The sequence below is a fragment of the Phalacrocorax aristotelis genome, chromosome 1 (genome assembly GCF_949628215.1).
Source record: "Phalacrocorax aristotelis chromosome 1, bGulAri2.1, whole genome shotgun sequence".
Lineage (NCBI taxonomy): Eukaryota > Metazoa > Chordata > Aves > Suliformes > Phalacrocoracidae > Phalacrocorax > Phalacrocorax aristotelis.
Window position 1 is genome coordinate 24,136,343 of NC_134276.1, and position 27,027 is coordinate 24,163,369.

At 45.5% G+C, this 27,027-nt stretch overlaps 1 protein-coding gene across 3 annotated transcripts in view; it reads left to right on the forward strand.

Annotated features, from left to right (window-relative positions):
- The window catches only part of MTUS2 (microtubule associated scaffold protein 2), a 343,082-nt gene that overhangs the window by 298,220 nt on the left and 17,835 nt on the right, over window positions 1-27,027 (forward strand). For all 3 annotated transcript variants that reach the window (XM_075084318.1, XM_075084325.1, XM_075084333.1), the window contains 7 exons: window positions 316-382; window positions 7,254-7,468; window positions 13,147-13,252; window positions 15,100-15,173; window positions 16,795-16,893; window positions 19,113-19,232; window positions 21,873-21,970. In XM_075084318.1, the coding sequence (XP_074940419.1) occupies window positions 316-382; window positions 7,254-7,468; window positions 13,147-13,252; window positions 15,100-15,173; window positions 16,795-16,893; window positions 19,113-19,232; window positions 21,873-21,970 (779 nt within the window). The remainder of the gene's footprint in view (window positions 1-315; window positions 383-7,253; window positions 7,469-13,146; window positions 13,253-15,099; window positions 15,174-16,794; window positions 16,894-19,112; window positions 19,233-21,872; window positions 21,971-27,027) is intronic.

Here is a 27,027-nt window from a genome sequence, read left to right on the forward strand (position 1 = left end):
TGGACACCTTCAAGAGTCGTCTGGACAGGGTGCTGGGCCATCTTGTCTAGACAGTGCTCTTCCTGGAAAGGTTGGACTAGATGACCCCTGAGGTCCCTTCCAACCTGGGATTCTGATTCTGTGAAGGCATTTGTAGCCAGTGAGTTTTGGCTCCTAAACTTGATTTAAAAACTGAATGAGTTCATTAAAATACCCCCTGCCCCTTAAAAAAAAATCTCATGGATCAATCTAATCTGCTTTACTAAATTAACATGTGAAAATGCTTAACTGGGATAAACCTGGGAACTATACATATTTCTCTCTCTTTTTCCTTAGAATGAAAATGCCCTTGTGAAAATAAAGGAGTTAGGAGTCGAGCTTGCAAAGATCAGGGATGAAGTTGGTAAGTAGTACAAGCAAAATGATAACAAAAGTGATTTTCTCACTTTACACAAAAGCAGTTATTCCCTGTGACCTGGTCCTGGGGAGTCTGCCTACATGTGATAGTGTCTTCTGAAGCCCAGTGGCAAGGAGTGGCTTTGTAGGGAACCGTGATTTTACCTCTGCTGTGGAGATGGATCTGTCACCACACACTATGGAGCTCATTGTGCACCACCTTTACTAGACAAACGGTTCTTCATAAATCCATAGCTTCCATTCTCAGACTATGTACCACCACTGCCAAGGAGAAAGCACAGCATGATGAGAAGTGGGAGCTTGGGACCACTGTGGTGCATGGTGACTGCGGATGCATCACTTCTGTACATTTGCCTGTTTTGCAGTTCAGGTACAAACTGAAGGCCATCAAGCCCAGAACTTGCTTGTTAATATCTCTAAGCTCTCTTCCTGGTTGAAAGATGGCAGAAGCAACGTGTCCCGTTTGGTCTGTGTATTCTCTGTGTATCTGCATGCACCACTTTTCCTGCTTGGTTTCTGGTCTAGACAGGAGAGACAGGGACGGTGTAAAGATATTGTAACTCTTGAGAGAGAAGATGGGCTTTTGCGCAGGCTTCAGCCAAAAGGCTGAGTTCTGTTGGGCTTAAATATCCCCAGAATGGGTGTGACGTTTAGTTCATCTAACCCTGGGCAAACAAAAGGAGGAAGAGCAGCTGGGGGGAGAACCACTGGGGCAGCGGACACCCCTAGTACCTAAAGGTGTGGAACCACTGATGATTGGAGCTGTGAACAGGGGGGACCTCTCAGCTTTCCCTGCATGTGGGATCCCAGGTGCTGGGTCACACATTAAGCACAGATTGTACCATGTTGAGGGAGGGTGATTTGGTTGGCAAAGGGGGGCTCAAGCCAAACCGCTGTGAGGTGGGCAGAACTGTGAATCCTCTCTGTGCTTTGTCTTCACCTTGCCTATGACGACCCACTGCAGAAAAGCTGAGCCCAGCCCCTTTCTGATGCCCCAAGTCCCCTGCTGTGCCCCTCTGAAATTTTTTGGCTGATCATCATTTCATAGAGAGATTTAATGTCCCTATGGCCAGATACTGCAGCAATAGCAAAATAGCATTTCCAGTTATTCCCTGATGCCTGCCTTCATCCATCCTCTGCATCTCCACAGCCCTCACAGAGGAGTTGTCGCCACTGGTGCATTCTTTAGGCAGGGCACGTATAAAGCGCTCCATTGAATACCCACTTCTCATTTGAACGTCCTACCTCTCTCTAGCTGATTCGGTTTGCTCATTTTCATGAGTACTTTTGCAAATGGTGATAACATGGGAAGGGAAGAGAGATACAGTGTTGGAGGTAAAGAGCTCTGCTTCCATTTACACCATGTTCGTACAGCTAAAGTGAATACAAATCACTGGTGGTTTATTTGACAACAACCATCATAGGTGGTTCTATGAAGCAATTTAGGGAAAATCGACAGAGCACGTTATTTTGACTACAACCAAGTTGTAGTTCTGACTTGTCGCAGTCTCTTTGATAGTAGTCTCTTATTAATTTAAAAATAACCAACCCAGTTAAACAGCATGGGTGTTGGTCAGAAATACCTGATTTCTCATGTGTAAATTCACCATGTCAGGCTCACTGATGCAAATGCCTAGATGGATCAGTAAAACAAGGCTGGACAAGCCAGGGTTGATACAGGCAGTGTGTCCAACATTTAGTTGTTTAGGCAATAGCTCTAATTCAGAATTATAATTTAGGTGCTGAAAGTGCTTGGTTTTGAAAGTATGCAGTCTTTGTTAATGTCAACAGAAACTGCAGGATTCTGCTATGCGAAGCAATGAAACTGTGAAATATAATCTACTGTTCAGAAAATTCAGAATATATTTTTAAGGAAACCTCTTTTGGTAATAAAACCACTGCTGAAGCGATAGGAGTGATGGAGCGTGTATAAAACAGCCTAGGGAGACCTGCACCCTTCTGGAGCCAGGCAAAATATTTAGGTTCGGATAACACTGTCCACCTTTACCCTCAGCGCTGCTGTGAAGTATCACACCTCCCCTGAAAGCAGCATGCAGTGAAAAAGGAAAGTGTTTCTCCCTTCCCATCTCTGAGGAGGAATATGGTCTCTCTAAATGCTGAGGACTTGTTATTTTACGCAATAAGATTTGCTCATGTGTTTTGCTAGAAATACCAAGGCTAGAAAAACATGACAAGCAATCATTCTACACTCAAGACGCCCATCTTTATAAATTATAAATATAAGCACTTTTCAGCTGCAACACCGACACTCCTGGAATAGAGAGGTTTTGAACACCGGCTGTTTCCCTTCAAATGAATCGAAATTAAATGTCAGAATTACCTGCTTTTTTGCTGTTAGACAAATGACATGTGAAGTGAGTTGAGAGGAGGTGTGGACGTGCATAAAAACCTAGATGAATGGCAGATGATCAGATTTCAAGTTTAAAGTTTGTATTATCTGTGTTCATGAGAGTTTAAAGCCAAAGCCTGTGTGCTGCCTCCTCCTGGATATGCCTCCCAGTCAGAGGACCCTTAACCTGAGTGAGGTGGCTGTGATTTGTCTGTGAATTTGTAGCCGAGGGTCAGGAGGAAGAACGTAGTCTGCATGGTTTGCTGTCACTTTTGGGCAAAGAGCCCATTTCTCATGTCAGAGGCAGACAGCCCCTATGTGAAGCCACCTGTGACACCAGCCCCCCAGTTCCCACAGGAGTTACCCGCCTAAATGCAAAGCGCCGGGGCTTGGGAGGCTGGGCTGCAGCTCAGGCTCCATTTGTATGGGAAGATCAGTCCATTAGTGACATCTCTCTTTCACTCACCTTCCCAGCCCAGCCTGAAATGTGTTTTGCTCATCTGTTGTGCACTGTAAAAGCCACTTTGTGCTCAGGGAGAAGGGAAGCAGTGGCAGCCGCTCCCATTTAACTCAGCATGCTGTCATCCTTGGAAACACCATGTTATGTCAGAGTTATTTCCGGCCTGTAAGCAGCAATTGAAAAACCTACAGAGAAGGATAAAGAAAACCAGGGTGTAACACTTCTCAATAGCAGCTGATGGCAGTTGAGCTCTCTTTGTCTTGTGCCATTTGTTCCATGCCAGTATTGCATTTATATAACTTTTCTTAGTGATTATTATCTTTTTTCCTACAAGAGGAGCTCACTTTTACAGTATCCATATCTCAATGTCTGGAAACAGGTCTTTTGTTCAGGCATCTGTTGTCAGGGCCCTGCTGGAGGCGATTTAGCCTGGTTCACCAGAACCACCTGCTGAAGCTACAGCTGGTTAAACGCTGGCTCCAGCAAGGCTGGCTCTCCCATGCTGGTTCCTGCTCCCCGGCTGGGTAAGGGAGCCACAGACCTTCTATTGGGCTGCATGGTGTCACCTTCTGCTACTCCTCTCCCAGTAGAGCCAGGCCAAAAGGTCCATCTCCTGTCTAAGAAGAGATTCAGTCTTTCCTCATCAGTCCTTGGCCTCATTTGTCTTGATCTGGGAGACTGTGGAAAGGATCACTCCTTCTTGTTAGAGGTGTTTGATATTCAGTATAGGGCAAATTTCCTGGGCCATGGCCTTATTTTCTGCCTCCAATAGTGTTTTTGGGTGTGTGGGGAATGTGCCATGCAGGCACTCTTTCCCTGCTTTCCTCTTCACTCCATTTTGCACCTGTATGAGGGTTTGATTTGCAAGATGTGAACAGTTTTGTATTTCAGGTTACAGAAAGTGTTTCAGATGGACTTTCTTTTGGTTAGAGCATGTAATTTCTGTTTAATATCTTTACCAATGATCTGGATGAGGGGATGGAGTGTACCCTCAGTAAGTTTGCAGATGACACCAAGTTGAGTGGGAGTGTTGATCTGATTGAGGGTACAAAGGCACTGCAGAGGGATCTGGACAGGCTGGATCGATGGCCTGAGGCCAATTGTATGAGATTCAACAAGGCCAAGTGCTGGGTCCTGCACTTTGGCCACAACAACCTCATGCAACACTACAGGTTGGTGAGGAGTGGCTGGAGAGCTGCCTGGCAGAGAAGGAGCTGGGTGTGCTGGTTGACAGGTGGCTGAACATGAGCCATCAGTGTGCTCAGGTGTCCAAGAAGGCCAATGGCATCCTGGCTTGTATCAGGAATAGTGTGGCCAGCAGGAGCAGGGAAGTGATTGTGCCCCTGTACTCGGCACTGGTGAGGCCGCACCTCAAGTACTGTGTTCAGTTTTGGGCCCCTCACTACAAGAAGGACATCGAAGTCCTGGAGTGTGTCCAGAGAAGGGCAAAAAATCTGGTGAAGGGTCTTAAGCACAAGTTTTTTGAGGAGAGGTTGAGGGAACTGGGGTTGTTTAGCCTGGAGAAGAGGAGGTTGAGGGGAGACATCATCGTTCTCTACACCTACCTGAAATGAGGTTGTAGTAAGGTGGGTGCCGGTCTCTTCTTCCAGGTGACAAGTGATAGGATGAGACTAAACGGCCTCAAGCTGCACCAGGGGAGGTTTAGATCAGATTTCAGGAAAAATCTCTTCACCAAAAGGGTTGTCAAGCATTGGAACAGGCTGCCCTGGGAAGTGGTTGAGTCACTGTCCCTGGAGGTATTTAAAAGACATGTAGATGCTTAGGGACATGGTTTACTGGTAGACTTGGCAGTGATAGGTTAGTGGACCACCAAGTGGACTTGATGGTTTTAAAGGTCTTTTCCAACCTAAATTATTATATGATTCTACGATTCTACGATTTCATTGCCCAGCCCTCCCTGTGTGCTCAGTAATCTCATCAGAGAGGCTGGAGAGAGACGGGGTTCATTAGTGCTCCAATTTAAAGCCTGAATAAGTTTGAATTCTGCTGAACACAGAGCTGCTAGTGTTATCCCTTGTCCTCCAGCTCTGGGATCACTTTGCATGCTGAAGAAAATAAAAAGGCAAAAAGCAAGAGAGAGGGCTTAGAGCTATAATCCAAACTGCCAGGAGACAAGACATTTCAGCTAATGACCATGTAAATTGTGCCTTTCCATTTTGGGTATGAGGCACGTGGGAAAGCTTTCTATATGCCACTGCTGCGGTGCTAAGCTGACTGTTTCAGGCTCACTTTCTCTCTTTCTGTAAGGAGCAAAGAATTTGAAAGGGACGCAGAGTCCCTCTTAGTGCTCCAGAAGACATCAGGATCAGAACAGGACCCCAGTAGTGATATCTGCTGAACATAGTGAGCAAGTCTGGATATTGTTATCCAGTAAGCGTGGAAGCAGAGCTCTAAACATGGTGAAAAATAGCCACATGATGAAAGGGATGGATAGGTTGGGTGCACAAACTACCTCACAGCTAATATGATCTGCTGTCACAGCTGTAGGTAACATCAACAAATTGTTGCTATCCTGAAAAAAATAGAGCACAGTCTGATACCGTAGTAGAAAGAGACACATATTGAGCAAATATAAGATGGCAGTCATAGGATAAATACGTTTTTGAAATGTTAAGAAGCTGTCTACCCAGTGAGGCACCTGCTTCTAGTTCACTTTTTATAACGCCATGCAGGTCTCTGCATGGCATGTGCATTTTGAAAGGCAAAGGAAGGATGAGTGGCTAATACAGATCGTATATTCAAAAGGTGATCATTTTTTCTAAACCAGCTATAGGTCTACATTAGAAGCAGTGCCATTAAAAAGACATGTCTTCTTCTCTAGCGTTGTTCTGAATGTTATGGTCACAATGATTTTTCTCACTTACATGTTAGATCTTTCCAAGTGAGCAAACTTGCTCTTCAAATGTAGTATGGTTGACTTTGTCCAGCTTGTATCAGGTCTTCAATATCTGGACTGATTGCAAACATTCTTTAGCAAACCAAAAGCAGAGGACACAATATTTGTGACACTGCTGTCCTGGGACCTGGAGGACAATATATGTGAGGAACCAAATGGGGAAATAGACTGAATATCCTTGACCTGATGGAACTGTTGGAGTTGCACCTCCTGGAATGAGTCGTAGACATGGTTGTGAGTTCAGAGACATGGTTGCTGGATTAGTTCACAAGAGTAAAAATTTCACATTTTCTGATTTCCTTCAGTACCAGCCTTTCATTTGCGCTCTCTGATTCCATGAAGCACACAAGATAGTGGTTTGAATATAAAAATATTTTAAGTAAGTGTGCATTAATGGATTCAAGAGGTCCTTGATGGAGCTGGCACAAAAGACAAGTTTATGGGGTGAGCAGCTTCTAACGGCTGGAAAATGGGATGTATGAGGTGCATCTGCTTCTCCTGGTCAAGTGGTCAGTCACACCCCCTGCATAATAAGTGCACAGGGTGCGCCTCGAGAGCCCAGGCATTTTCTGACATCCTGGCACATGACTGGAAGTGGGGACTTAGCCAAGACTGTGGCTTGAGAGGAGATAAGGAAAACTATGTATCCCAGTGGAAAGGCTTTCTGTCAAGTAATTGTCTCACATGCTGTTTCTTATATCCAAGGCAAAGTAAAAGCCCCACAGTGTCAATCTCTGGATCCAAGACTGTGCTGGCCAGGAGGGGACATCCAGTTGCCCTGCAGGTCCATGGATTTTCCTGCTTTGTATTATTATTATTATTATTATTATTATTATTATTATTACTACTACTACTACTACTACTACTACTATTCTTGTACTTCATCAGATCCCAGTTTTGCATGGGCTTTTACATACTCTGCAAGTACCTCTATTTAAACAAATGCATGTGTGTATGTGTGTGAGAGAGCAGGACAGAGAAAGAAGCAACAGCGAGAACTTAATGGATGAGATTCATGGGAACCCCAGCGTCAGCAAGAACCACTGTGCTTGGTGCTATACAAACAGATCCAATGTCACTGTTTGCTCCCGAAGAGCTCAGAGCCTGGCTGTATGGTCTTGTCTCCACAGCCCTCAACACAGTGAGATGGAAGAAACTACAGAGTGAGAAGGAGGAGCTGGAGAGGCGCTTTGAGGAGGAGGTGAAGCAGCTTCGCAGGCAGCAGCAGGAGGAGCTGCAGGCACTAGAGCAGCGGCTGCAGGAGGAATACAACACCAAGAAGGAAAGCCTGCAGGAGCAGCACAGGCTGCAGCTGGAGCAAGTCAAATTGCAGCATCAGGATCAGGTGAGTCTCTGCCTGTTCCCTTTGAAGAGCAGACCATGCCAGTACTGAGTGGGTTCAGGTAATTAAATATATTGAACACTCCAACATGAAGACACTGTAACAAACTGATGACTGGAAAAATATATTCCTATCTTTACTGTTTTTCCTTCCTATTATTCCTATTAGTATTTCTACATAGTAGTACATTACATGGTCTTCACATACTTCCAGATGTTTTACAACACAAATACTAAGACTAGCTCTGCTCCCTACACATACTTACTCTCCAACCCACCTACTGTAGTCAATTTATATGAAACCAAGGGTTGAACAAGAAACTGCTCAACACAGCCAGCAGAGCCCTTCCCATTGTTATTTGCAATGCTAGTTAAAGACTGTACAGTGAAGTGATAGGGCCCATGCAATACATAGGCTAAACATCAAGCAGATGATACACTCTGCTTTCCCTGATTTCTGCTCCACCGTTCAGTCTGACCTCTTAGCTTGTACGTCCAAAGCGTTTCTCCTTGCTTTACTTTCTGTACTACTACTTTAGTCTTATTTTTAACAGGTGGAGTGAAAAAACACTGTGACTCACCTATGGGCACCTCTCACATGGTGGCAGGACATCCTTCTCCAGGTTATGGCAATAATGCCTTTACCTGGCCTTTTCTCATTCTGCACTCAGTGAGCAGCAGATACAGTTCTGATTTTTCCAGCCGCAACTCTTACCCATTGCCCAGCATCACAGTTTGTGAGGGCTTTTCTCACACGAGTATCTGCCACACTCAGGTGTGCTCTGCAATCTGTGCTGTTGAGCTTTGACATGCCACAGCCCCCACTGCCGTGAGTATGCCACCCAGGTGTCTGATGCAGCACAAGGGCCAGTCATCTGCGAAACATGAGCCCAGCCAACAGACCCCATGTTTGCCAGCATCGTTCTCTCCAACCAACTTGGGGATTTTGCCAATGCCCAGGGCAGCCGGAGGTGGTGGAGGGTGAATTTTTCACTCTATGAGGCAATGCTAATCAACAGCAACAGTGCAGTGCAGATGTGGTCTGTGAGGTGGATGGAGGTGACCAAAGGTTGAGGATGAGGTTTTATGTCTGCATGCTTTGTATCTCAGAGTATCTCCAGTGTGCATTTTGGAGCTGCTTCCTGAGGGCGAGGCTCCAGAGCTGCTGCTCCCCCTGCTTGTACCCAGGGAGCAGGCTGACAGCAGGCGTTGTGGCGGGGTGCAGAGCACAGGCATGCCCCATCCGGTTCCCAAGGATGATGACAGCCCTTGCCGTGGGCTCAGAAGCAAGCCAGCCCCAACAGCAGAGCATGTGCCCAAGCTAATTTAGACCATTTAAGAAGTAAAGGCTGGTGCAGCACTGTGTGGCCATAGTTGAAGCACCTCGAGGAGGCAGGGAAAGGGGCTAGCCTGCACTGAGCTCATAGCAGAGGACAGCACCAACACAGCACAGCAGAGACGGCAGCCCACTGTGTTTAGTGTCACTTACAGCTAGTAATAATAGCTACAACTATTTGTAAAAATGGAAATGACACTATTTACTGCCTGTACTTGATGTACTGTAAAACACTCCTGGGATGGGAGTGTAAATGCAAACTGAGATGGTGATAGTTTTATGTCATTCATGTCACAACCCCCTGGTGTTAGATTTATCGTGTAACACCAATGGTATGCCAGGGCTGGGCGCAGTGTGGTCCTCACTGGCATGTGGGTCAGACAGCCATGTCAGACAGACACACGGCATCCCAGCCTGTGCCCCAGAGTGTCTGCTGCCCTGGGTACCCCCATGAAATGTGGTTTGATACTTCAATGGGAGGGGTTGAAGATCTTTCACTGGTTTTTACCTGTTTTAATTGCTGTGCCTGCTAGTTGTAACTGATTTGCAGGCTTGTAATGTGCAACACAGAAGCTTTATGTGACTGGGCTGTTTTGTCCCAGACAAACTACCTTTCTTTTAGTGCACTGATTTTCAAAGATGCATTAGAAGGTTCTGTCAAATAAGTTTTCATGTTCTAAATCAAATTTTTCAAAATCTTTCTCTGTAAATGCTTAGAAGCTGTGCCAAGCCATGTCTTTTGGCTCTCGCTTCAGTTTATGCACAATGGTTTTCTTGCAATGCCCCTCAAATTTTCTGCATTGCTTTGTAATATGAAGGAGGAGTCGTGTTCCCAAAAGCCTTGGCTTTTTTCCGTTTCACTGTGTCAATGTGTCAGTTTGCCTAGTAGAAGATACTAGCTCTAGCTGAAAACCTTGCCTCTCCTGAATCACCAGACGTCAACATTTGTGAAGGAATTTGTTCTGTGACTTAATTTTTTGCTGAGATAGTTTATGGCTTATCTCTGCTACCCTTTGAAGTGTTTCTGCAAGCTCCCAATACCACAAGCACAGATGGTGGGTTTCTTCCCCTCAGGTTGATCAGCACAAGAAAGGGTTGTATATGTCACCATGGGACTTGACTAGAAGTTAACTTAGTTTTATCATGTTCTCATCTATTATGATTCTATTCAGCACCACACAGAAGAAATGGAAACACATTTCTCCCTCTGTGGGGCAGATAGTTCTCCCTCCTCCAGCCCCTTGGTTTCCTCCAGAGCTCTTTGTTCCCTGAATTACTGAAAATAACACAAACAATTCTCTCCACTTTGAAAGTGCTGCTGTGACCCTAGTATCTCAGAATTTAAGCCCGTCTTTTCAATCCGTGGCTCCATTAGCATCTCGTGATGAGTCTTATCAGGCTTTTCCTTTCAATTCCTATTCTGCCGTACACCCATCCTGTGTCAGGCACTCTTGGATTGGAGGAGGCTGACAGGACAGGTTGGAAAGCTGCTTACCGCAAAAGATTCCTGGCAAAGGAAAAGGAGAACTTTGTTAGTCTAGGAACCAAGCTGCACGAGGAATAAGGATGTCTAACAGCTGCTGACCCAAAGGGTATGTAATCCTCTGGTTCTTCCTTCCCCTACTCAAAGGAAGAGAAGTGCCCAGCTCAGAGCATGCCAAAAAGAGCAAGCCTGCTCAAGGGACCAGAGTCATTCAGCTCTGACACTGTTGAGCTGGCACTGGTTCCAGCCAGCGTTAGAGCAGAAGCACCTAACACTTGAGCTAAAGAGCTCTTAGGCTGGACGTGAGAAAAGCCTTGTCCCTGAGCTGACATCTGCATTGGGGAATTTGAGCTTGCATTTCATGAAGGCAGTAACAATAACAAACTCCTTTTAACAACGGATCTGCATGTATTTCTGTATCCACACACCTAATCTGGAAGTTAGTCATTCCAGTTTCATGGTTTCCAGTCACAACTTATTCTTCCACACTGTATTGCTGTAGTCACCGTTTAGTTTATCAGATAGCTGATGTTCCTTTGGATACACAGTTGTCAGGTTTTGGAGGCTCAGCTGTCTCTGAGGAGGTGAGGCAGCTCTTTCAGTGTAGCAGAGCATGAGAGACAAACTCCTTACCAACCAGATATGTGTGCCAATGCATCCCAATATTTCTCATATCTCCTTGCAGCTAAGGGCAAATCTGCAAAGTAAAGCCTGCGATCCTGGCTTGCCAGTGTTTCTTGCTGAGCTGCTCAGCTCAAGCTGTTTTGTCAACTTATTGAACTTCTCCCTCTACAGCCTCCTCTTGATTTTACTTTATTAAACCTTAAAAATACCACCTGATCTTCTTTTTATAGACAGAAATAACCATGATATGGGCTAAGTGAGTTGATCAAGGCTGTAGAGTAAGTTAGCAGCGAAGCTGGAATTAGCATCCAAAAGATCTGCTTCCCAGTGCCAAGTAGACTATCTGCTGTGAAAAATTGCAGACAGGAGGTCGCACTGGAAGATTAGAAAGAGTCACACAGAAGACAGAAAAATCCCTGTAGACCATTTGGAACATATTAATTGGCTTTATAGATAAATAACCTGCCAAGGATGGTGGCAGCTAAAGGAGACCCCTTCACCTTCAGAAGGCGTTGGAGCTGAGCATTATCATTCCTATGGGGTGCTGCTCAGCTGAGAAACAATTAGAGCATGAATAAAGACTTAAGTAAGGGTGAGGTAAAGAACATGGCAATGCTCATGAGGTTTCTGTGCACAGACATCATATACAAGGACATGTGCTCTGGGGAAAGTCAAGTCATAGTCCCTATCCCATTAGTAGCCCATTGAGTCATCTAGCCCCTCTTTCCCTGCTCTTTCATGCAATATATCAGCAGGCTGAGTCCCTATTGTTTTGCAAACAGTTCTTCACCACTGAGTTGTCTCCCACATTATGATGAAAATGAGTTTGGATAATTTTAAATTCCGTATTAAATGCCTATCTTTCATTCTAAGAGCCTGCTTTCTCCAATATGGTTGGAAATTTTTCTTCTGTTGGATAATCTAAAATATATGTTTGACAGTTAAATGCAGTGAAATAACATTTATTCCAGTCAAGACATGCTCAGCTGCAGTCACTTTCTACCATTTTTTAACATAACAGTGAGTGAAAAAGCTGTTTAAAGTCAAGTCACTTTGCAATGAACAGCTGTTTCACTGTACAAGTAAAATAGTTGGAACCTCTGCCTTGCTAGATATCACAGATAATGTGTTAAATGTAGGGAATAAGGTGTCTGTGATTACAAAACCCGGAAAAGCTAATTGATGCATTGTGTTCAGAAAAAACTCTACACCGCTGACTTAACCTTGATCACCTTTTCTCACTGTATTTGCTTTAATGATGCATAGCAAAACACCATCGTCTGAGATCCCACTTTGCCTTTAGCCAAGCCTAGTAACAACCAATGTACTGAAGGAGTTCCAAAACCATCAGGGGCACAGGAAAGCAGGCTGCCCATGGCCCTGTTCCAACTCTATCCCTTGCTCCCATGATATCTGTGTGCAGTGTGGTGTGCGGTGTAGTTTGCTGGGCAGTTTGCAGCAGCAGGACCTCTTTCTGCCCTCAATATGAGATCAGGAGAAAGTGTTGTTGCTTCACTGTCATCTTGCTTATTTCCACACCAACCTGAAAACTCTTGTGTCTGCACTGAAAAAAGTCATAACTTTCATCAGTTTATTGGATGTGGACTCAAATATGATTCAAGAGGACTTAGGAATTTGTGTATTGATGACTTTGTAGGATACTCTTTTTCAAGTAAAAGGGTGATAGATTGCAATTCATTTTACATACCTACTGGTAATAATGTCAATGTTTCTCTAGAAATAAATATTTTATAACTATGAAATAATTCATCGGCACTTCCCATGGAAGTTAATTCAAGACCCTACCATAAAAATCATTGCAGCAAAGTGCCATGAAGACAAAAACCAGGATGGCTCAGAATGGTGCGTGTTTATCTGACCATCAGAGGGAGTCGGGTCATTAATATAATTTAGATTAATGGAATGTTGAGATTTCTGAACATATCATAAATGGCTTCTTCGCTTAAGGGCTTTTCGGCCTTTTGCTTTTATATGTACCTCTTTTGTCACCATTAAGTTAAAAGGATAAAGATACTATCAGCAGTAACCACATGCTACCACTCAAGGTGTCGACATGCCTGTTTCGTAATTAATAAAACTGGCTCAGGTGCTGGAAGTGTCAGGCTCAGTAGATCCCTTCACTGTTCCCAGCTCCCTGGAGCCCTCTAACAGTGGCTGGTCAGTGTGCCACAGTATGTCTAATTGTGCCTCTTGTCTCCGTTCACTGTTGTTGAAACAGGTGGAAGACGTCACAGCTGTACATGAAGCTGCAATGTTACAGTTGGAAAATAACCACATAGTTGCCATTACTGTACTGCAGGATGAGAACGACTGCAAGATTCAGGGTAAGCCAAAGTCAAGCCAATGGCTACAGCGCTAGTCCAGAGCAGGAATTAGAGCTATAGTGACATTGTGTAAGCCTGGATTTTCTTCCTCCAGAGCAGATAAGAAAATTTGTCTTAGTCTAGTGCTTTCACGTGGGGTAGACCACCAGGTCCATGCTAGGGGTGAGGCAGAGCTGTGTCAAGTATATACAGCACCTAACTCGGACCTGAGTCTATCTGAGGGGTCTTTGGGCCAGAGATAAGGCTTTCTTTATGGGTCTCTGAACATAGAGTGCAAATTCCACCTCACTTCACACACAGACTTTTCTCAAGAGCCTAATCCTCGGGTGCTCAGGAGGCTACAGCTCACTGAACGTCTCTGAATTTAGGTGCTTAAATACCTACAGTGCTTCTAAGAACAAGACTCATCATTTTCAGTAGCAAAAATCTGGCCATGCTGAGCAGACCAAAGCCACATGCTGGTGCAAATCTGCACCTCAGCACTGTTGTCTTTAGTTCGTGTTACAATTTTTCTGTGGGATTTGCTGCTGCAGACAGAGGTGTTTCCTCCCTACCAGTTCAGTATCTAAATACATGTCTTTGTACATGCTTTAGCTGATATTTAACAGCTATCTGTACAATCTCCCTCTTTTTTTTTTTTTTTTGACATATAAGCGTAAGGTTCTTATTTTTAAATAGCTGTAGTAGATTTTCCACAACTTTCCCCAAACAGCCATATTGCTTCGCTCTGCAGTGTGCCAATTAGAGACAGTCCAGAGCATAACATGAGATGAGAACAGTCTATTCCCCTCCCCTGTAGGCAGTATCTGGCATACTATTTTTAAATTAACATATACAATTTTGAAATTAAAAAAAAAAAAAGAAAAAGCTGTTCCTTGCTTGAGGATATTCTTATCTGTCCATTTATTTTTGTTAGTATTTTCTCAGCTGTGGTTTATCAAGGCTCTGGTGGCCTAAGTTTGTGCTCCCAGCTCCTGGTGTGGGTATGAAACGCCCTCCTGTGCATGGAAAAGGCATTGCAGCAGCTGCGGTCTGGTGTGCTCTACAGGGCACTAGAGCATTAGTATTATTACTGCTGTTATTGTGGTTAGTGAGCAATGGTTAGAGGGCAGAACACCATGGGATTGGGAGTAAAGACACAAAAAATATAGAGTGTCCATATACTAAAAATGTAGGTGCTACTACTGTACTGAATGACAGTTTGATGCCATGGGTTTAGGTACTAAACTTTATTCCAATTTTGTTATTAAACTTCCAGTTATTGTTAAGTCCAGGGTGAGTTGTTTTAGTAGGGAAACCTTTAATCATGTAATATAAATAGAGGACTTCTTTGTCTTCGGGCTCTGTCAGCCTCACTAATGGGATAAACCTCACAGGTCATCTGACTCAGGTCCTGGAGAAGTACTGTCATTTGCATTTTTGCATCTGAGTTGCTGCCTGCACCCACACACACACCCCGCTATCGCCCCAAAGAAACTGCAACCCAAGCTTTTAAATATATCTACTTTAAAAATCTTTGATTTGGGGATACTCACTCTGAACAGGTAAATGACCCATTGTCAGACTGACCCTTTTCAGATCAGAGCCCCTGGGAGCCGGGAATTCTGAAAAATCAGAATCTGGTCATGTAGAAAACAGAGGTACCTGCAACCAGTGAATGATCAGGAAATCCTCATCATCAAAATAATGTGTCAAAAGGTCACAGAGTATATTACTATCAGTTTCCTACTCAACCTCCATGCTCTAAAACTGCATCCTGAACTGTTCTTGGCTCATGAAGGCTGTGCTCTCGGACCCTGGTTTGCTGGACTTCACTTAGCAATGTCATGTCTGTGTATCTTCCCCAGAACTGAATGATGCTCACAAACTGGAAAAGGCACAACTGGAAGAGAATTTTGAAAAACTGCGGCTGTCACTCCAGGTTAGCAGTTTCATTATTTCCCATCCCTGTAATGATGTTGCGGAGCAGCTGATGGGGCAGCCCAGCTCTGTTATCAGCTGCCAGCACACCAGGCCATTGCTTCTTACCAGGTGTAGTATTTCTTGTCCTCTGCCTGTCCAAACTAGGATCTAGCAGCAAAGGTGCCCCCTCAGGTTTTTTCCTCCCCCTTGGCTGGTTCAGCAAAATACTAACCATCTGAAGGAGAAGAGAGGGCAAATCTAAAGGGAGGAAAAGGCAGCTGGACAAAGCAAAGAAATGTCCTTTTGACCCTGATGTCTGCTGGCCCAGCACAAGGAGCAAAGCTGAGCTCTTCCCTGCATGGTGGGGAGAGCTCCGGCACCTGCAGTGGCTGTGAGCATCACCTTGTCTGCACGGTACCCTCCAGCAGGCACCCCTGGGGCTCCAAAATGCTGACCTCTCTCTGCCTGGCCTTGTGCCTGTGCTTTAGACTCTTCCCTGCTGCCTGAATGTGGGGGAGCCAGTCTGGCAGCGTAGACACATCTCCATTCCCACCAGAGGGAATGCGGTCCCTAATGAGGGATGCCCTGGGGCTGGCCCTGCTGTGCAGGCAGGCTATGGCCAGCTAGGGTCAGCCCTGCACATCACATCTCCCACATCCCACTATTTAACACCAAGCTCAAGATCACCTTGGCTTTTTCAGTCCTTCTAATAACTCCATGCTGTTCTCACTCTCTAGATGAAGAAATCCCAAGGAGGGGAGGGCAGGAGCGTGCCTGTGTGATTCATGCTAAGTTTGGAAATCTTGTGTGAACACGTAAAGATGCCACAGAAAATAATGAAAGCTGTGTTTGATTTCATAGGCAGAGGTGAATTAAAGTTTTGAAAACCCATGACTAGCACATATTGTTGCACACAGTAACTGTCACTGCCTTCCTTATGCGGCTGAGACAGTTTGAGGCATGTCAGCAGTTTTGCAATAAGCACTGATGTAACATTACAGCCAAGAAATTGCATATACAAAAGATGAGATTACCAGTTTCACAGCAATTCTGGGTTTTATGAATGCTGTATATAGAGACGTAACAGGAATGCCTTTGATGGTAACAGAAACAAGATTGCTTAAAATAAAAAGTTGTTCCTGTTTCTAGCTCTGAGATAAAACAGCAATCGTTCAAAGTCCACACCACTAATTCATCATAGCTTATTACCACATGAGGAGCCTAGAAAGGTGAAGGAAGCAAGGATGGGGTATCTACTGCCTCATTCAGACTCTAAGGACCCCACAAATGGTCCCTTTCATGCCTGCGATATAAATGCTAGCTCCTTAAGGAAGGACATGCTCGTTCTCATCCAGCCCAAGATGATGGGGTGATTTAGCATCAAAGACCTTTCATGAACTAATGCCAGCCAGTGTCAGTTAGCTGCAGGCATTGCAGGGATTCTGGGATTCCCTGAGGCACTAGGTTATCAAAAACGTCATTGTACGTTCAAGTGGCCGCATGTAAAAAATACCACCTTGTGGAGATTTCTAAGCCTTGTTCAGCTCCCCTGGTCATTTCACAGTGCAGACTGACTTGTATGAATGCAAAAGGGGTGGTAATACTGTTGGTGTGTTCGTTGGTGTGTCTCCCCCGCCAAGGACCAGATAGACACCCTCACCTTCCAGAACCAATCTCTTAAGGCCAAAGCAGACCGATTTGAAGAGGCTCTGAAGAAAAACACTGAGGAACAACTGAAGGTAGGTGGCACTACACAGTCATCAAGATATGTGTTTCTAAGACTTACATCACGCAATTCACAGAACCACACAGAATCACAGAATAATAGAGTTGGAAGGGACCTCTGGAGATCATCTTGTCCAACCCCCCTGCTTGAGCAGGGACACCCAGAGCAGGGGGCACATGACCCTGTCCAGGTGGGTTTTGAATGTTTCCCAGAGAAGGAGACTCCACAGCCTCCCTGGGCAGCCTGTTCCACTGCTCTGTCACCCTCACAGGAAAGAAGTTTTTTCTCATGTTTAAGTGGAACTTCCTGTGTTCCAGCTTGTGCCCATTGACCCTTGTCCTGTCATTGGGCACCACTGAAAAGAGTCCAGTCCCGTCCCCTTGACACCCACCCTTCAGATATTTAAAAGCATTGATGAGATTCCCCCCTCAGTCTTCTCCAGGCTGAACAAACCCAGGTCTCTCAGCCTTTCCTCATAAGGGAGATGCTGCAGCCCCCTGATCATCTTGGTAGCTCTCCACTGGACTTGCTCAAGCAGTTCCCTGTCCATCTTGAACTGGGGAGCCCAGAGCTGGACACAGTACTCCAAATGTGGTCTCACTAGGGCAGAGTAGAGGGGGAGGATAACCTCTCTCGACCTGCTGGCCACACTCCTTTGAATGCAGCCCAGGATACCATTGGCCTTCTTGGCCACAAGGGCACAATGCTGGCTCAGGGTCAGCCTGCTGTCCACCAGCACTCCCAGGTCCTTCTCAGCAGAGCTGCTTTCCAGCAGGTCAGCCCCCAGCCTGTACTGGTGCATGGGGTGGTTCCTCCCCAGGTGCAGGACCTTGCACTTGCTCTTGCTGGATTTCATCAGGTTCCCCTCGACCCAGCTCTCCCGATAGCAGTGGGATCCCTACCCCAGGGGCTGGGAAGGAAAGTCCCAACCAAAACTCCAGTTCTTGAGCTTTGAGGATGAGTCAGAAATCTTAACTTAGGTCCATAATTTTATGAGTTTACTTCTTTTTCTTTATTCTTTCACCCAGCATGTGTAGCTCCGTTTCCAAAATATTGCATTAACTCCATATAGTATGTTCTTACTGCTGTCTATTCTTCTTTCCCTTCTTCCTCTCTTTCTCTTTACTTTTTGTCTTTTCACAATTAAGTTTCTTGTTTTTTTTTTCTTTGTGCCTTCTGAACCAACTTCTTTGAAATCCTCTTTATTCCCTCACTTTTTTCTGGACTTGCAGGGGACAGACCTGTCATATGAAGTATTTATTCAACAGTTGTCTATCGCAGCGATGCTGTTTATTTACAGTGTATAACTAAACACACACTGCAATTATTGATCTGAAATGAAATAACTCTGAAATGACCCTCCAAGAAGAGTTTTTTTTTAGCTTGGTGCATTTCACCGTATTCACAGCACAACCCCATGGGCAGCTGTATCAACATGACAGAGGGGACAGAATTAAAATAGTGGGGTGAGCAAGGGGGTCAGTGAGTTTTTAGATAAGATAACTCCTCAGGAAAGGAGCGCAAATGTTTGAAACAGGCTTGGCCATGGGAAACAGGTAGCACCAGTCCCTTTCCACCTCTGCTGCAGTATTTAATTTCCATGAAAGGGATAGTCTGCTGTGCCACAATGATGTTAATGCCAAGTACAACCAGGCACTTCACTGGAGTGAGTTACACCAGGAAAAATCCAGAACAGCTTAAGTCAGTGATAGTATTTCATCAGTATGATTCAGAGCACACCTTTTGCCCATGAGTTGAACCCTAGTATCCCCTACATCTGAAGTTCTCAAGCAGACAAGGAACTTTTTCCCACCAGATCTGATCTTTGTTAACAGATACTATGATGCAGTGGTTTTCACCTTCAGCCTCCTTGTCTAGTTTCCTCAGTTTCATGTTTGCACTTTCCCCAAGCCAAAATCCCTGCACAATCATAAAGCACCTCATGCAGTTCTCAAGCTCTGAGTCACTGAACAACCTGGCATCCCATCCTTCTAGCTGTGGGGCTGGTCAAAAGAAAGGTACTGTTGGCTATTCAGCCAAAGGGATGGTCTAGGAAAGAATAACAGGGGGTTATATCAGGGGTATAACCAGATGGGCTAGGGAGGTCCATGTCCAGGTGGTTTTCACATCACTGAGACTCATAAACCACTGGGTACATTAAGGATGCTTTATCTTATGGCTGAAGATGCATTTATGGCTGACAGATATCCAGATCACTGGTATATTTCCTAGATTGTACGAGCTCCATATCTGCACTTAGAAAAAGATCTGAAGAGCTTAAAACATGTTCTGGAAATGAAGAACCATCAGATTCACCAACAGGAGAAGATTATTATGGAGCTAGAAAAACAGGTAAGCTGTTATTTTTCCTCCAGAGGAAACATCACAGAGGTAGAAAAGTAAGCCTGGCTACAGCAGATGAACTTAAAAGGGGTGAGAAAACACATGAGGTAAGGGCAAGATACAAAGAGATTCATAAATGACTATATATTGTGTTGTTCCACAGCCAACCTACATAGCTGCTTCTACTCTACCACGTCTCAGGTTTTTACTCAGAAATTGGGATCTTTTCCCATCCCTTCATCCACCCTTGACACCCTTGATTTCTCCCACACAGCTGTTGATCTGTATTGCTGTTTCATGCAATACTGGCTGAGCCTGTACATTAAACAGTGAGGTGAGTGGTGTAGGAAGAATGGAGGAAGGAGAACTTTGTGGTACTCCAGGGCTTCATTTTGTACACCAGCCTGCACCATCTGCCCCTACAGGAGTCAGGTAATTATTTAGGTCTGGAGAGGGCAAGTGGAGGAAGATCAAGCTCTGTGTGTCTTGCTGCTGCTCATGCAGGCATTTAGGGAGCTCCCAGCCACGAGTATGAACTAGCAATATTCCGCAAGCAGTCTGTAGCAAGGCTCATGCTAGTAAAGGTCTCTCCAACCCTAAAGTAATGCTTTTCTGCAGCCTACACTGTTTTCTCATCCTTTGCTTGTGGGGATCCCTAACGAAGAACTCCCCGGTTCACCATCAATTATACTTTTTATTGGAAAGGGGATTAATTTTGTAAGGCATAACCCGCAGTGACAGTAAACATATAGTGTGGTGACAGGATGAGGCACTACCTCAGCTGGGGAGCCAGGACAGCTGGTTCAGCACAGCATTCAGCAAGATTTGTTTCCATTTACGGGGAAATTTGAGAACTCAGATGATTATTTTGCTGAACAGATGCTTGAGTAAGCGGTTGTAGAGAAAAGCGCCTCTTTACAACTGAGGCTTGTTAACTGCGCTGTTTCCAACACGCTGCTTCTGGAGCTAAGCCAGCAACTGAAAACATGCACTGTGGTGTTACACTAAAAAAAAAAATAATAAAAAACAGCCTACATGTTTCCTGGTCATTTAGCTGCTTTTGCTAATTAACCACATACAAGCACACAGTCCTGCTGCTGCCCTTTATCACAGTAAAACACTGGCCCACTATGGTCCAAAGGCACAAGTGCTTTCTATTTAAAGACCTACTTTTATGAGTGCCAGAACATCTACAGGGTGTCTCCAAATGCTCTGAAAGGTGGGGTGCCTCATAAGGGAGCAGGAGGGCATTTCAAATACAGGGTCAGACTTGGCTGGCAGGAGAGAGTGTGGAAATGAAGGTGGCAGGAGAGGAATGGTATAGGGTGGGGGCTGCAGTGGGGAGGGAAGGAGACGTACAGGTCTTCTCCCGTATTTCATGTTGACATCGTTACTATTTACTAAAACTATTGAGGAAGCAAAGAAGATGCCCGTGATGGTGATTCCTCTCTCAGAGCATTTCAAAATGGGGCCAGAATTCTTGTTCTACTCTAACAAAATATACTGGGATAGAACAGAATAGCTGAGAATTGGGAGTATGCTTTACGGATACCTGCATAGACTAGAAACCACTGCATAAAACCGATGCCTCTGCCATAAGGTGTGAGTTATTGCTAACTCCTGTGCACAATATCTTGGTTCTTTATAAAAGGTTGGGAAATTCAATAACCAAGCTCACACAGAGATAAGATTACCCTGTGATATCTTGTTTTCTTCCAAAAGTGTTGATTTCAGCAAAATTCAAACTGCTGGAAAACCAAGAACTAAGGTGATAAAGTATGTAAAATTCAAAACTTGGGAAAAACAGGGCATCTGAGGCTGTGGTACATGCCTGTAAACATCTTACTGAAGTTCTAATACACTGCTGTTGACACCCTCAAACTCTGTCCTTGATCTGTCCTGAGTAAAAGCTACCTACATTTGGGATAGAATTCATTTTTCTTAATTGTAGCTTAAAGTTAAATGTCTAGTTTAAGCCTGTCATTTAAGCCAACATAGTCAGCAGTGGAGAAAAGTGTCTCCAAAGGGCAGCCAACCCCATGTGAAGGCAGCAGCAGTCTAAGGTTGCTGCTGGGCTGATCTGCTCTGGTGGGTAACTCTTTCCTCCCCATAACTGGGGAATCATAATCTTAGAGGCTGGACACCAGATATTTATGTCCAATGAGGTTAGTTGAGCTGGGTGATGTACACCATAGCACCTCACACGCCTCCTTCATCACTAGATTGACCACTCACACGACAGTGCCCTTTCCATGCTGGACATCCCCATGCTCCCTCAGTGCCACCAGCTCCTCATCCAAGAACAATGGCTGGTAACGCTGGTTCCCGAGGGATCAAAGTTGTGGCGGCACCACCGAGGAGGGTGTTTTATTTGCACTGGACAAAACAAAGACCCTCCTCCTTCTCAGTTAGAAGTAAGGGCTAGTTCAGCTCTGCCTCTGCTTAATGCTCTGCTTCTAACCCCACTTACTTCACCGGTATGATGTGGTGTGAGTCAGACCTCTAAGTCTCAGCTGCAGTCAAGATGACCATCTCCATCTATCCTCAAATTTTAGAATTTGCCCTAGGGACAAATAAATATAAAGAAAAAATCCTCTTGTATCAGGTGTTGGGCTTTCTTCAGACTTAACAAACCTTCTTTTGTTGCAGGCTGAAAAAAATTTAAAACTAGAAGAAAAAATCACCATGTTGCAACAGCAGAACGAAGAACTCAGAGCCAGGATTGAGCAAAATACTGTTATAACAAGGTTTGTGCTGATATTTTCAACCTGTCTGAGCTTGAAAGGAGACTGCAGATCTTAAATGCCCAAGGCTGATACATTTCCGAGGGGAAAAACTTATTTTCTCCTCAAAATGTATTGGTGTCCTGATCTGCTTGTTTTGTCAAAAATCCTTTTATATCAGGGTTTGCTTACTTTAACATAAGGAAGGCTACATATCTGTCTGTGTGTTTCCATGATTTTGACATACTGCTGAGACCAAAGTTACCAGTAGCTTCTGATCTCAGTGGCAGTGCCCTGAGACCCTTTAGTCAGTGGGTAACAAGGATGGGGAATGGGCAGTTTCAGGAGATACATCCTAACAATGCCACTGTCACCCAGGCGGGGTTATGCTTTGGTGAGTTTTTTCACCTGCACTGTTTGCACAGACAGTGACAAGGCTTCTTGTGTTAGGTGGTATAGAAATAGAGAAGAGCAGGACAGTCCCTGTCCCAGAGAGCCTATAGTCTGCTGTAAGGCATGACACTGCAGCTGGAGCCTGGCAGAAGGGGTATAGGGGGAGATGCTAGAGCTGAACTTGTCCCAGCATACAGCTGCCTAGCTGTCATTGTTGCCAGAATTTATGCCATTGGCCTAAAAAGCAATTTAATTTTTAGCTGACTTTTTAAAGGTTCAGCATCCCATCTGTGATTTCAGTTTTTGTCCTTCTAGTGTCTCCTTTATCAATGATTCAGTCTTTAAAAATTGTCTCCTGCATGTAGATATTTTAAAAAGGCAGCATTGCTTGTACTAACATTCTGACTGGGGTGAGGACTATGTTTCCTCTCACCTGACTGTAAATACCTGTAACACACATGTCACTGTCTGAGGTCAGTGTCTACAGTCTTTCTGTGGTTGGGGAGGAAAACCAGGAATTTTTAAGGTCTGGTTCACCAGACCAGTTTGAGACACCTGCTTTTGGGCTGGATGAAATGTGGTCTGGAAGGGGCAGTCTCTTTCCATGCCTGTGACAGCAGTCAGGGTGCCTGGTTCAGTGCTTGACAGCTCTGCATTGCAGCTACCTGCCTCTGGCTGGGCAAATAGCACCCTCCACTCCCTGAAACCATCTGGCTGCAGTGCTTTGCTTCTTGCCTGTAACTACGTAGGTACTGGTTTCGAAAAGCATCTTTTGGGAGAAGTTCTGAATTTGAAGTTAGCCTGGAAAGTCAACTTAAAGGACAGCCATTTTCCACAGTAGCAGTCTGGGGACATCTGTGGGGAGAGCTATAGGGAGAGTGTCAGCCAGGACTTTAAAGTTGGAGTTATTAAAACATCCGTTTTCCTGGCAGCAGTAACCACACCAACTGCTCGTTTCTGTTGTACTGACACTGCCTGGAAAGTGCAGCGTGAATGAGCTCGGGGAGCTGCCCTTGCTGAGGAACAGCATGGATTAGAGCTGTTTCTGCTGATTTGCAGTTTGGGTGGCTGCTCGGCTGTGGCAGCCCAGCAGCAGCAAGAGGAGGGAGGGGAGCAGGAGGGATGGGAGCCAGAGCAATGCCAGCCTTTGCAGCATGGCCAGGAGGGGGGTCCTGGAGGCACTGGGGGACTGAGGGGTGCACCTCAGAGATATTTCCAATCATATCCAAGGGCAGGTACAAAGGAAGGGAGAAGAGCCTTGCAGGTAGATCATGCACCAACTTTGGACACAGGAGCTCCACAGAGCCTCTGCTGGGACCTCCCCAAGCACTTGAATAAATCATCTGATTTCCCAACATCTTGGATTCTCTCTCCAAATTAACCAGCATTATTTTGGTCCTTTGGATTGGGTATGTTTGAGGAATGTTAGTTTCCAGCACCCTAGATGACCAGAAGGGTGTCTGGTCTCTGTTGGCAAAGCCCAGGCACACACTGACCTCTGGGCCTTTTGGAAGAGGCTTTAACATAAGCTAAGGGCACAACTCAAGCATCTTCCCCTGCATCCCTATCACACTGGTGTGCCCCTGCATACATCTGGTTTTATGGCTGTGATTTGTTACAGCTGCTTAAATTGTCGAGAGGCTGGCAGAGGAATGTGTCTGCAGTGCTGGGGATAAAGGTTTCCCTAGCTGGGTTAGGTCTAAAATTGGAACATATGTCTCAACATACAAACTCACATAGTGAGAACACCCTTGCTGTTACATTGCCTCTCTTCCTTCTTCTTCTTGAATGATGAAGAGGGGCTGAATGGGCATCTGTATCTTTTATAAGCAGCAATGATGCATCTATCCATCTCCCTCCCCATGGTGCAGCACGAGCAGATACAGGGTGGCTGAGCTGAAGGCAGAGGCTTTGCTGAAGGATGCTGGCAATGCTGGCTGTGCAAGCTGCCCCCCTCTCTCTGGGTGGCATGAAGCTGGCTCTGTGGGTGTCTGGTCATGTCACATCAGGTGAGACTGCATAAATTCCCAGCACAATGTGCATGAGGCTAAAATAAGCAACACAACAAGCAGCAATGTCTTTCCCCATCCGTGTACCTAAGCAGGTCTCTCTGGAACACATGTCCACATGCTGCATGGTGTGTTCACAGGCACTTGGCCGCAAGGCTCTTTTCTGCCCAAACACCTCCCTGCTTACCTGCAGGTCACACAAATAACTTGCAGCCTGCCTCTGTCAGCAAATTGCAGTGTATATTAGCACCACAAAGTCTACTGTGTGAGAGGCTCCGGAGGACGCTGATACCATGCATCCTACCATACCTTTAGCAAGCAGCATTCAACATAAAGGAGCCTGTTACATGCTGAGGGGCTGTGGGCTGTGTTTGCCTCCTGTCCAAGTAGTGCCTTTAGCAGAGGAGGGACCTGAGCCCTTCACCATCCTTTAAGGTCCATGCTGGTGTGATTAGCCTGTTCCCAATACCCAGATGAGCTTTACCAGCTGAGACAGCCAGTCACACACTAAGAGCTGCACAAATGCAGGGAGGGCATGTGCTTTTCTCTTTTTTTCCCCTCAAAATGCTGGCTGGAAAAGGATCTAGTGGGGCCTTGTGCATAACTTGTGGCCTGTCTTATTAGGCGCTGCAAAATAAAATTTAATTCTATGTATAGCAAGAGGTTTCCTCTGGAGTCATTTCTCCAGGGGGAGCTCCCATGTGGAGTTTCTTGTGCCTGTTAGGCCGTGAGCTCATGCCACAACTGGTTCCCCAATTAAATCATGAATGGAATTTTCTTCCTCTACCAGGCAAGCAGTTTTCTGAAAACTTCTGCCAACTTGTGTCTTAATCCTTCAACTCTGCTAGCCACTGCTTTGTGGTTCAAAACTTTTAGGAGAGTGGGAGAAGAACAGACATATTCTTGATCACCTGAGCTCCGTTTCTGTAGGAACTGAGGCTAAAAAAGCAGAAATTCTTTAAAAATGTTTTTTAAACAAAATCAGAAATGTTAACCCCACCCTATCAGAGACTTTTGATGACAGAAAGGGAGTGGACCTGCAGTCCATGACATCTGCTATGGGCTTCAGGCTATACCCAGAAAAGGAGTTCTGCATGTGTGCATCCAAAATCCACACCCAGCTGCTGCTGAACCCTGGAAATACCTAGTGGGGAGGTTAGGTGCCTCCCTGTTTATTTCTCAAAAATCTTAAGTTGCCTGTAAATCACGTTAGGCACATGCCCAGAGCTGCCCCAGGCTGATCACATTAGGACCTGGCTCGTGCCCAAGCGTAATGGGGCTGCAGAAGCCAGGTGTTCTTGCATGCATTCCTCAGGACAGTGGTGTTCCCAGAACATGCCCAAAGCACAACTTAATCAGGTCTGCCTGCACTGTCCCATTTCTTCTAAAACCAGTCACCCTGGTTGGATGACAGAAGGTCATCCATGACCATCCATCATCCATGACACTGAGGTTGTGGAGTGTGTAGGAGATTTCCATGTCCCACCTCCCAAAAAGCCATCAGGGTATAGGGCATTCTGGGGAAAACACCTCCCTGGTCCTTGCTAGTGAGGCTTCCCTGGTGTTGGTGTCAGGAATAGAGGGTTTGTTTGAACCAAGGAGGAAGGAGCTGGAGAAGGACCCATAGCCTCATGACCATTTACAGAGGAGAGGGAAGGCCTCAAAGCTAAGCTACATCCTGCATCAGGACACCAGCTAAAATGGAGCATGGAGAGCGCAGACTCCTTTCCCTTTGCATGCAGTAGCAGCTGGTTTGAAGAGCCAGGGATGCACTTGCTCTTATCTCTTTGCTCTTGCTCTGCCACTCCACAAATGCTTGCTTGCTCATGGCACAGCTTTGGTGGCAGGGTTGAGAAGCAAGGGTGAGAGTTACAGCTGTCCATAGAGTTGGGACTTCAGATTTTTGTCCTCAGTCAGACAGAAGAAGGCCTAAAACCCAAGACTATCCCCCTCTGGGGACCGCTCCATCTGCTGTGCTGCTCTGAAAAAAATGGGACAGCATTGCGAGCACCTCTGGGATGTGAAACGCCACAGGGCAAAGGTGGCTGGAGCCAGGCAATGAAGCTGGGGAGAAAGCAGGATTTAAAGAGCCCAGCTGCAGTTTTTGCTTCCTACCGGTTATCTGCAGGGGTGCCACTGCTGGGGCTGGCCGTGTTGGGTTAATCTTTGAAGCCCCTTGCCTTCCTGGTGCAGGAACCTGCACCTGAACCTGAAGCCCTGGCCAAGGGGTGGCATGTGCATGGAGCCACAAGTGCCCACTGACCCAGAGCTCCAGGATCCATCTGGGGGTGGATTTGGCTCCATGGAGGTTTATGGGCACATTCCTGTCCTGCCAGGGAAGGTCATTGCGGGGAAAGAATGAGCACACAACTGCGCTTTATCTCAGCGAAAATTTCCAGTTACCCTCTCCATCCCCTCTGTCCGTGAGTGGAGAATCCTGGTCTTGCAGTGCACTGCAGCCTTGCATTTTTCCTACTGTCAACTATACAAATAAAGAAACAGATATGCTAATTTTTTCTTTTAGGAATTTCCAATTTTTACTCTGTTTTCTATATGGGAAAATGGCCATTTCTGAAGCGTCAGGAGTACATGGACAATGCACAAAGCCCTTGGCACCTTTGCATGCCATGCATGATGCTGACAGTTGTACGAGGCCACAGAGGAAGGCTGGGGCTCATC